Source organism: Alligator sinensis, unplaced genomic scaffold (genome assembly GCF_000455745.1).
Source record: "Alligator sinensis unplaced genomic scaffold, ASM45574v1 scaffold891_1, whole genome shotgun sequence".
NCBI lineage: Eukaryota > Metazoa > Chordata > Crocodylia > Alligatoridae > Alligator > Alligator sinensis.
The window spans coordinates 442,344-453,216 of record NW_005843019.1 but is presented as its reverse complement, the minus strand read 5'-3'; the positions used below and the strand labels follow the sequence as shown (position 1 = coordinate 453,216).

The window sequence follows — 10,873 nt, the reverse complement described above, 5'->3', positions numbered from 1 at the left end:
TGCCCCCAAAACCCTACCTCATGTAGTGCAAACCACAATGGATGTAGTCCAGTGTAAGCAAGGGCAGCAAGTCGCCAGGACCTGAGCTGAAGTCAGCTCTGGTTGGGAAAGGCAACATGGACTTTCCATGTAGAGGGAGCTGCTGGAAGCCATGTGTGATAGAGGCAGATCAGACCCAGCTGGAGCCACCTTGGCATCGGGGTCTGAAGTGGAACAGCAGTTTGCATAGGGTTTTTCCTGCCCAGGCCTGGAGCTGGGGCATTGCAGCTGGGAGCAGTGGAACCAGCTCCTTCCTCAGCGCATTCCCCTTTGAACCATTAATGGGCTCAGTGGCAATCCCCCAGCCCTGCGTGCTCATAGGTCTTTGGGGTTCACAGTCCTCTCAGCCCATCAGTGCTGAGTGGGGCAGGGCTTGGGGAGGGATGTGGCCCTTCTGGCTTTTCCAAGGGTCTTTTGTCCCACGTGCCTCACTCCTTGTCATGGAGGAATGGTGCTTGTCACGGGCACCAGCAGGACATGCTCTGATTTCCTGGGTGGGGGGAGGATGTGAACCCAGTTTCCAGCAGCAATGATGCTGGAAATAAAGTCACGTTGTGCCCCAGTTTACTTGTGAAACCAGGAGGAAGTCAGGACAGCAGAGAAACTGGTGCAGTCAAGCTCCACAGCTCTTGGGTTTCTGTCCTTGGGGACCAGGTCTCTCACCTGGTAGGTGGATGCGTCCTCTCCACAGTCTTGTTACCTGCCTCATGTCCACTGAACCTCTCAGGGGATGGACAGCCAAGACCCAGGCATCTTATTCAGGTCTTATACAATCTTCCCTAGAAATCTGGGTCCGGTATTGAGAGCAGACACATTTCAATGCAGATCATTCCTGTGCTCCAGCGTGTCAAATCCCGTTGCCCCATCCCCTCAACCAGACTACATCTCCCATGAGGAACCACTTTCTCCCACCTTGCAGAATGGAGCATGGGACACTAATCCCTGGTAGTGGTTCATCCTGGGAGATATAGTTTTGCCCAGAGAGGAGAGTTTGACCATGAAGCCCATGGAGCTGCAATACCTGCCTGGTTGAAAAGACTTTTATTCTTCCTACTTTAGGAAAAAGGGAGATGGAGCCGCTGACCAGACCCACAGAGCTCCACTGCCCAGGTCCTGCTCCTCCACCTGCTTTTGGCTGCTTTCACAAGGGGTCGGTGTGGGGCACAGCCTGGGACTGTCGGGGAGCAGCCATGCAGCAGGTAATCCGGGGACCGTGTACAGCCCTTAAAGGCTGAGCTGATTCAAGCATCCTCTGAGTGATGCCCGGTAGTTTCATGCTGTTTCCACTTCCCTCTGGGGAGGCTGAAGGAGCAGAGGGTGGTCACTCAGGAGCCCACAGTCCAGACCCGGGTGTCAGAGGTGAGGTCACAGCCCACACTAGTTCCTGATGCAGATACAGATGCAAAACAGCTGGGTGCCCCAAACCAAGCCAGGATGCAGTGCAGCCCATTAGGGCTTGGAGAGCCCCGGCAGGCAGTGCCCTTGAGGGTACTGACGGGGCATCTGGGGACAAAGGTGTGATCCAGGGCAGTGTCACAGAGAAGTCAGGTTGGAAGGGACCTCCGGACCCCAACACGTGTAGCCCGCTTGAGGCAGCATCAGCCGTGTCACAATCAGCTCAGCCAACTGCATGTCCAAGCTGTCCAGAGAGACCCTGACGTAGAGACTCCCAGCCCCTCCCAGCACCTGCTCTCCAGGGCTGACCCCCCCTCCACATATTCCCCCTCAATCTGCCTTGGTACAACTCAAGCCCCTATACCAGTGCATGGGATTGTCTCATCCTAAGTGCAGGACTTTGCACTTGTCCTTGTTGAACCTCATTTCTTTTGGCTCAGTCCTTCAATGTGTCAAGATCTCTCTGAATCCTAGCCCAACCCTCCAGCGTATCTGCTATTCCCCCCAGCTTGGCGTCTTCTGTAAACTTGCAGAGGCTGCACTGCATCCTGTCTTCATATCTCCCCCTGGTTCACACTCCTGGTACCCGACAGGCTGCTGAGCAAAGGGAAGCCTGGCCCTGACCTAGGCGCCCAGTGGAACTGAGTCAGATGGAGCTGGGCAGGCCACAGCAACATGCCCTAGAGCAGCACAACCCCAGCTGGGATGGGAAAGGACAGCCCTGACTGGACACCAATGCCCCCACCCCAAACCATACCCAGCAAGGGATGCATTTAGAACAGGAAGGCAGGGGTCCGGGGGTGGGGGGGGACAGGCTCAGGCCTGTCGGACAGCCTGTGCACAGGGACAGTCCGTGCACCCCCAGTTTAGGTCATGTAGGGGCCACTTCCCCTTGTGCCCACCAATATAGGGCTCTCACTCTTGCCACAGGCCCCATGGGCTGGGAGGGATCATTCCCACCTGGTAAATTATCCCTGAGACAGGAGGATCCATGACAAATGGAAAAGGTGCAGAGGAGACTCTCTCAAATTGTACTGAGGCCAGCATCTAAAAATGAGGTCCTTTTTAATTGCATTTTCAGCAGAGAAGAAGTTCTTACCCTTTTATTTCCCTCCTTCCAGTTGGGGATAGCATCCAGAGCCCCCTCCCCTGCAAGAATAGGACCCTGCAAGAAGTCCCAGCTGTTACACCTCTGTCCCAAGCAGCAAGGGGAGCAGCTGTAGGGCCCTTCTCCCAGCTGTCTGAGCCCCAGGGGTGGGAATCTGACCCCCCATTGCAACATTTTTGTAACAAGATGCTCCTTAAAACGGGGCAAGGATGGAAAACCTCAATATTGTTTTGGACATAAATACTGGGGGAAAAATATATAACTAACTGCAACAGTGAGAAAATGATGGGCTGAAGGGGCAGCAGTAAATAGATGATGCCCAATGCTTCAGCTCCTAGTCAAGAAAGACATTTGACGATGGGTTTAAACCCAGTGAGGCCAAAGTCCCTCCAGTCTCCCTGGGGAAGTACCCCCAGTTTGGCAGGCCGTCGGGCAGAGTTTTTCCCCTTTCAAAAAAAATAGAATACAAAATTACAGGGTGGCAATTATCTGCCATCCATTAATGCCACTGACATCACTGTCATTTGTGACTTCATGTTTCCTATGCATCTCAAAACGAGGGAGTTTGCGCCTCTCTCATTGACGGTGATGATCCGCTGTGTATCAAAATAGACCGGAGTCTCATCAGCACCAACCATTGGGCCCAATCAGTAATTATGAGTCTTATACAGCCCAAAACTGTACCACTGGAGTTAAAGTTTCTCGCTGCAGCCTGACGGTAGTTGCTGGGCCAGTGGTGTTCTCTGTCGCAGGGCTAAGCCGCTGCGTCGCATCATGCGGATGCACCACCCGTTGCTCGCCTTGAAATCGTGCTGTGGGATATTTAATTCCTTTGCTATTTCTAATGCCTGGAGCCTCAGCATTTCACAGGTGACGCGCACGCCCTCGCTCCTCTGCCTCTGAACATAGTTCAGCACCTGCTTCTCGATTTCGGGAAAGCGGCCCTTCTTCGGACCACTGAACGACCGCCGCGTGGACTTGGCTGTCTTGAGTTTGCCTTTTAGCTGCCTCCATCGACGCACGTTGGCTTCGGTCACGCTGTAGATCCTCCCCGCCTCGCAGTTGTTTGTTTTCTCGGCGTAATTGATGACCATCATCTTAAAGTTCCTGTCATAGCTGCGCCTCATTCCCTTCAGCATCTTCCCCCGTACACCGCTCCGTTCTCTTTTTTGGACATGATCCGCCAAGACGATACCGAGGGCTTCCCCGCCACTGCCAGCCCCGTAGATCTTACTGTAGGCTCCTATATTAGCAAATGTGGGCCAGTAAGTAGTGATCAAGCCCTGTGCCCACACCCCCATACGCCCACCCCTTTCCACCACCACTAGCTGTGCTGCCTGCTCCCCTGCCACCACTTGCCTGGCTGCCAAGTATCTTGCTGCTGCATGCTGGGTGCCTCGCCACATGCCACGCTGCTGGATATCTCCAGGCCACCACCTGCTTCGCTGAGTGGATCCTTGTTGCTTGTTCGCAAGGTCCCGCCGCCTCTGACTGCAGGTATTGAATTTGCATGTGATACTCAATTCAAGGATGAGGTTTTATTTCCCTCCCCTCCCATGCAGAACAGGATGGGACAAAGAAACCTCATCTTGGAATGAAGTCACTATGGTAGGGCGACCCACGAGCATGTGCTTGGGGGGAAAAAAGAGCACCCAGAGAGCACAAGAGGGGGTACTAGGACTTGATTGCCAATACTGACCCTGCAAGGCCCAGGATAAAGCAACCAAGGAAAAGGATCTTTCTGCTGGGCAATGAGACCGCACAAGAGGCCTTCAGTCCTGGCCCTGCCCCTGAGGGGCAGTGCCAAAGATTTGAGACCCTTGCTGCAGGGGGCATGTTACCTGACTCCTCGCGGGGTGGGGGTTCCTCTTTGGGGACAGGAGGCAGCTCACTCTGGGGCCCCAGGCTTTCACCCCATCCTGCCTCCGGCACAGGCTGGGGCTCTGACCGCTGCAGCCAGGAGTCAAGAGGTTCCCACAATGCCCCAGCAGGCATCATATTGTCTGAGGCCACCTCCTCCAGCTTCACGTGCACCGTGACCTGGGGAGGAGCGAAACGTGTCACCGGGGAGCCAGGAACCGGGAGAGATGGGGGAGGAAGGGAACATCCCCCAGACCCACACGGAGACGGGGCTGGCAGCATCGGTGATTGGGATGAAACATTCTCACCTGCAGCTTCTCCTTCTCTGCCTGCCCCAGCTGAAACCCCTCAACTAGGGCCACGGCCTCCGCACAGGTCTCCACGCCGCGCCCCCACACCCAGCTCTGCATCTCCTGGGGTAGGACAGCCAGAAACTGCTCCAGCACCACCAGCTCCAGGATCTGCTCCTTGCTGCGGCGCTGGGGCTCCAGCCAGCGCTGGCAGAGCTCCCGCAGGTGGCCACAAAACTCCCGTGGGCTCATAGCCTCCTGGGAGCGGAAGCCTCGGAAGCACCGGCGCCGTGTCTCCAGCGTTGGGGCATCGTCTCTGGGAGCCACCTCCAGCTGCTGCGGGGTCAGCAGGGCTGGTGCAGCTTCAGCAGGGAACAGCGGGGCCTGGAGCACCTCCCAACGCTGGACCGGCTCCTCCTGTGGCTCCTGTTTCACCTGAAGTGGAGGCACCGGTGTCAGGGACTCCTCGCTGTTCCTGGCTGGGATGAAACAAGGGACTTTGTCTGTCACCATGGGGCCTGCTGGGTCCTGCTCCTCCTTTTTAACCAGGGGCTGCACCAGTGCCTGGAACGGGAATCCCAGGGCTGGTGTCGAGCCCAGCTCAGAAGCCATTTTATCCACTGGGGGAGGCTTCACCCCAGCTTGGGGCCTGTTCTCTCGCTCCCCAACGGCTTGTGCACTGGGTGCGCTGGCAGCAGCCTGCCCCCTGGGTGGTCTGTGGGTAAGAAGACAATGTACATTTAGTTTTGTGATGGAGAGAGCCAAGGCCAAGACCTACCTCCCCCAGCTCTGAGACACCCTGACCCTCACTCACCCAGAGGGGCCACATGGATGTCCCTGCCCACCCCGACATGTGGTGCCATTAGGGCACTGTCTCCCAGAGGACCATGCAAAGGGCTGTCACCACTATAGTCTCCAAGAAGGACCCTGTACCTCTGCAATACCACAGACCATCAGGTCCCTGGCCCCACCTCCTCCACAGTCCCCCACACTGCCAGATCCTGCAGGGACCAGACATGACCCCCAGCCCATCTCCCCAATGGGGCTCTCCCAATGTTTGGCCCCACCACCAGCACGATCTCAGAGCTGCCTTCCTTCAGTCCCCACATGGCCCACAAAGCTTCCTGCACCAACAGGCCTGCTGCCTCCATCCCCTCCCCCAGGCTCAGCCCCTGTGCTACAAAACCAAGCAAAGGTCATTGCTGCCCCCATCACACTGGTAGCAGGCACATCACCCATCCTGGTCCTCCAGATGCCAGCGGGCCTGACCCTATATGGAGACCAGCTTCCCTGTGCCCCCCAGCCCAGGTGCACCTATTTTTTTAGGCACATGGGGGTCTCTTATTGTCACACTAGAGGCAAGAGGCAGCCTTTTAACATGCTTGTCAACAGAGGTGTGGCCTCTTTAATCTCAAGCCTAGACCTCTCCAGGCAGGGCCCCCCTGAACCTTTCAAATGCCCTTCTCGCCATTCCCCTTCACCCATGTTTCTATTTGACATCTCCCTTTACATACAAGGGAAAGCAGCACCTCTTTACTTGAGTATCACAGGGTCATCACAAGTGTCCTGCAATTTGTCATGCACCTGTGATGCAGCCACGAGAGCAAGCAGCCTGTGGCAATCATAGCATAGAAGCAGAGACAACGAGGGCTGGAAGGGACCTCAGGAGGTCACATCTCGTCCAACCACCTGCTCAAAACAGGACCAGCCCCAACTACATCATCCCAGCCAGGGCTTTGTCTAGTTGGGTCTTAAAAACCTCCAAGGATGGAGACTGCACCACCTCTCTGTTCCAATGTTTTACTACCCTCCTTGGGAGAAAGCTTTTCCTAATATCCAACCGAAACTTCCCTTGCTGCAACTGGAGTTCTGTCGTATGCTCCCACTGAGAACAGTCCAGCTCCATCCTCTTTGCAACTCTCCTGCAGAGTTGAAGGCTGCTGTTGGGTCCCCTCTCAGTCTTCTCTTCTCCAGACTAAGTCAGCCCAGTTCCCTCAGCCTCTCCTCATAAGTCATGTCTCCCAGCCCCCAAGCCATTTTTGTTGCCCTCCACTGGACTCTCTCCAACTTGTCCACATCCTTTCTGTAGTGGGGGGCCCAAAACTGGACACAGGACTGTAGATGTGGCATCACCAGTGCTGAATAAAGGGAAGAATCACTTCCCTCCATCTGCTGGCAATGCTCCTACCCATGCAGCCCAGGATGCTGTTAGCCTTCTTGGTAACAAGGGCACACTGTTGGCTCCTATTCAGCTTCTTGTCCACCGTAACCCCCAGACCCTTTTCTGCAGAGCTGCTTCCCAGCCAGGTAAGCCCCAGCCTGTACTGGTGCATGCAATTTTTCCATCCGGAAAAAAAAGTGCAGGACTCTGCACTTGTTGTTGTTGAACCTCATGAGATTTCTTTTAGCCCAATTCTCCAATTTCTTCAGGTCTCACTGAATCCTAGCCCTACCCTCCAGCATATGTACTACTCCCCCCAGCTTGGTGTCCTCTGCAAACTTGCTGAGGGTGCACTCTGTGCCACCTTCCAGGTCACCGATAAAGATATTGAGCAGACCTGGCCCTAGGATCAACCCCTGGGACACTCCACTTGATACCAGCTGCTCATTAGACATTGAGCCACTGATCACTATCCTCTGAGCCAGACAATCCAGCCAGTTTTCTATCCACCTTCTAGTCCATTCATCCAGCCCATACTTCTGTAGCTTGCCTGTGCAAATATTGTGGGAGACGGTATCAAAAGCCAATTTCTCATCCACAGCCTTCTTGGCAACAAGGCACGCTGTTAGCTCATATCCATCTTATTGTCCACTGTCACTCTCAAGTCCTTTTCTGCAGAGCTGCTGCTTAGCCAGTCACTCCCCAGCCTGTCCCCAGCCCTTTATGCAGTCTACATCCATGATCATCCCCAAACCAAGGAAAAAAGAGAAAAAAAGATGACTTGGAGGTGCTGCAGAAAGCATAAAAATATTTGGGCTGGGCTGGGTTTAAAGCAGTGGTTTTCAGTGGTCTGCAGACCCCTGGGGGACCACAGACTGCATCTAAGGGGGTCCATGAAAGATTACTAGGACCAGTTAAAGGTATGTGAATACCCATACTTACCATTCAAAAGGGGTCTGCCCCTCCATTTGGCATTTCCAAAGGGGTCTGTAGATGAAGAAAAGGTTGAAAACCACTGGTTTAATGTCAACCTAGCAACAGCTCAGCTCAATCAGCAATCAATGACCTCAGTGTCCACCTGCACAGACCAGTTTAACACAGCTGGAGGACTACGGTGACACTGCCCTGGCCTGCAGACTTCACCAGGCTTTGATCTTTTTTTTTTTGGTCATTGACTAGATTTTCTCAAGATGTTATTAAATACTTTCTCAAGATGGTATTAAAAATGATTAATAGATTCACAGATTGTAGAGTTGGAAGGGACCACAAAGGATCACTGTGTCCAACCCCCTGCCCCTGGCAGGAAAGAAGACCGAGGTCAGATGACCCCAGCCAGGTGCCTATCTAGCCTTCTCTGGAAGACCTCCCAGTTAGGTGAGAGCACCACCTCTCTTGGCAGCCCGTTCCAGACTCTGGCCACCCTTACTGTGAAAAATTTCTTCCTGATGTCCAACCTGAATCTACTCTCCACTAGTTTGCACCCACTATTCCTAGTTACTCCCTGGGCCGCTCTGGTAAACAGCGCATCCCCAACTCTCTGTTGTCCTCCCCTGATAAACCTGTAGGCAGCTGCAAGGTCACCCCTCAGCTGTCTTTTGTAAAGGCTGAAGAGATCCAGATCCCTCAACCTCCCCTCGTAGGGTCTCGCACGGAGGCCACTAATCATGTGAGTGGCCTCCTCTGAACCCTCTCCAGATCCTCCACGTCCCCCTTGAAGTGCGGCGCCCAAAACTGGACACAGTACTCCAGCTGCGGCCTGACCAGCGCTGCATAGAGAGGGAGAATCACCACCCTCGATCTGTTGGTCATGCACTTGCTAATGTACAACAAGATGCGACTGGCTTTGTTGATGGCCTCGTTACACTGCCGGCTCGTGTTCATCTTGGAGTCAACTATGACTCCAAGATACCTCTCAGCCACTGAGGTCATCCCCCAACCTATAGGTGTACAGAGGATTCCTCCTCCTGAGGTGGAGTACCTTACATTTATCTTTGTCGAATTGCATCCAATTTCGTTCTGCCCACTGATCCAACCTGTCCAGATCCTTTCCCCCCAACCCGCGTGTGGCCTCCTGAAAAGTCTCTGAAATGGCAACAAACAGAGGAGGACACATGAACTGTGAACAAGTTAAAACCACTTCTGCACCCATGTTAGCATTTTCTGATGGAGAAAACTTAGCCCGCCCGTAAGGGAGAACAAACCATCTCTGAGCTGCAGCTTAGGGGGGAAGCCCTTCGCTTTTCTCTAACGCAGCCAGGATTTGGACCAGAGCGATGAGTGTATCCACTCCCTGCAAAGAAACCACTGGACTCTCCTGCAAAGCCTGGGAATATCATTTGTCTAGCTTTAAATGGCATCTAACCCAAGCTTGGATACAGGCTGTCATCACCGGGACCTCAAGAGGTGGAGATAATGGCACTGGACCCCAGAAATAAAGCAAATCATGAATGAGGTAGGAACCAAGAGGGAGAAGAAATTGTAAGCCTGGGGGAAGCTGGTCCTAAATGAAGTTAACCAACCATCAGACAGCATGGTACCCTACGTACTGACTCTCACAGAGGCCTGATCCCCGCACGTCTACCCTGTCGCCCCGCTTCAAGAAAGGAACTCTACTGATTCTTGATCAAGTCAAATCAGCCCTGAGGCCGCAGTGACATTGGGGCACCATAGATGCTGTAACAACCCTCCTAGGCGAGTTGAGTTGCTTTGTCTCATTGGTGCCTTTTTGGGCAGGGACCTGGTGGGGCCCATCTCCTCCCCGGGAACCTATTGCTGATACCGGACCCACAAAAAACAGACACAAATGATTGGATCAGGACCTGTGCCCACGCAAACTGGGTCTCCAATTGACTCATTAGACCTGCCAAGACACCTGCTTTTCAATGACCAAGGGGCAGCATCACATCGAGATCGATCCCCAGGGGATCAACCACACAGGAGCAATGTGAGTGAGACCCGGGCACGCTGGTCTTTGCACCACGTGCCCAGGTGTTGTTGTAAATGAATGCACACTTTGCTTGGGCACATGATTCATGTCACGTCACTGCCACTCGGGGATGGGATCGAACGTTACAAGCCCCAGTTCCACGAGCCAGGTGTGAACTGGGGATTGCGCATCGCAGTCATGGAGAACAAGGGTTGGAAGGGACCTCGGGAGGTCACGTCTCGTCCAACCCTCTGCTCCAAGCAGGATCATCCCCAGCTCCATCTTCCCAGCCAAGGCTTTGTCTACCTGGGTCCTCAAGACCCCACCACCTCTCTACCCTGGTGCTTTCCTACCCTCCTCGAGTCCCCCCCCACCCCCAAGATCAAACCTAACCCTCCCCTGCTGCAACACGGTATAAAGCAGTAACAGCAGCTCTCGCAGGCTCGGACCCATCACAGAAAGGTCGCTGCTCCACAAGCCGCGGGCTTTGCAAGTGGAGGAAATACAGCTCCGGTGCATCCGACAGACAGGCAGTGCAGAGGGCTTGGGAGGAGATAAACGAAGGCGATGGGTGCGACCGCAGGAGCCTGAGATCTGCTGCGACGGGGCTCTTTAACCACCTACCGCATCCACTGGCTGCGCTCGCAGGCTGTGGGAGCTGCTCGTAAAGTGAGGGGCCAACCCCTGGGCGAGGGCACGTCTGCAGGGCGCTGCCACGGCCTCACCTAGGCTACACACCCGGCTCCCGCCAACGGGCTGAGCGAGAAGGGGGACGGCCAAGGCCAACCCTGACGGTCACCCACTGAGACGGGCCGTGTCCAGGCCGGCGGGCAGAGGCCGAGCCCGCAGCAGCAAGACTGGGGAAGCATCAACTCTGAAGTGCCAGCTCTGCTGAGGGCAGGGAAGGGGAAGGGGGCGAGGGACGGCGGCAGAGGTGGGGGACGGGTCCAGGGCAGGGAACCCACGACGGAAACAGTCACCAGAGTCGGCGCTGGAAGAGGGACCGGGAGGGGAGGGGCAGAGCCGGGGACAAAGGGTCCCTGCACTCGGCGGGGTCCCGCACGCCTGCTTTGGGGAAGACCCAGCCCTGTGGT

At 54.9% G+C, this 10,873-nt stretch overlaps 1 protein-coding gene across 1 annotated transcript in view; it reads right to left on the bottom strand.

Annotated features, from left to right (window-relative positions):
• Positions 1-2,400: 2,400 nt before the first annotated feature.
• The window catches only part of LOC102368406 (zinc finger and SCAN domain-containing protein 29-like), an 8,868-nt gene continuing 395 nt past the window's right edge, over positions 2,401-10,873 (bottom strand). The window contains exons 2-5 of the mRNA XM_006036784.3: positions 4,711-5,407; positions 4,384-4,582; positions 3,902-4,033; positions 2,401-3,785 (exon numbers count right to left, since the gene is read on the bottom strand). Of these exons, the coding sequence (XP_006036846.1) occupies positions 3,235-3,785; positions 3,902-4,033; positions 4,384-4,582; positions 4,711-5,304 (1,476 nt within the window). The 5' untranslated portion in view covers positions 5,305-5,407 and the 3' untranslated portion in view covers positions 2,401-3,234. The remainder of the gene's footprint in view (positions 3,786-3,901; positions 4,034-4,383; positions 4,583-4,710; positions 5,408-10,873) is intronic.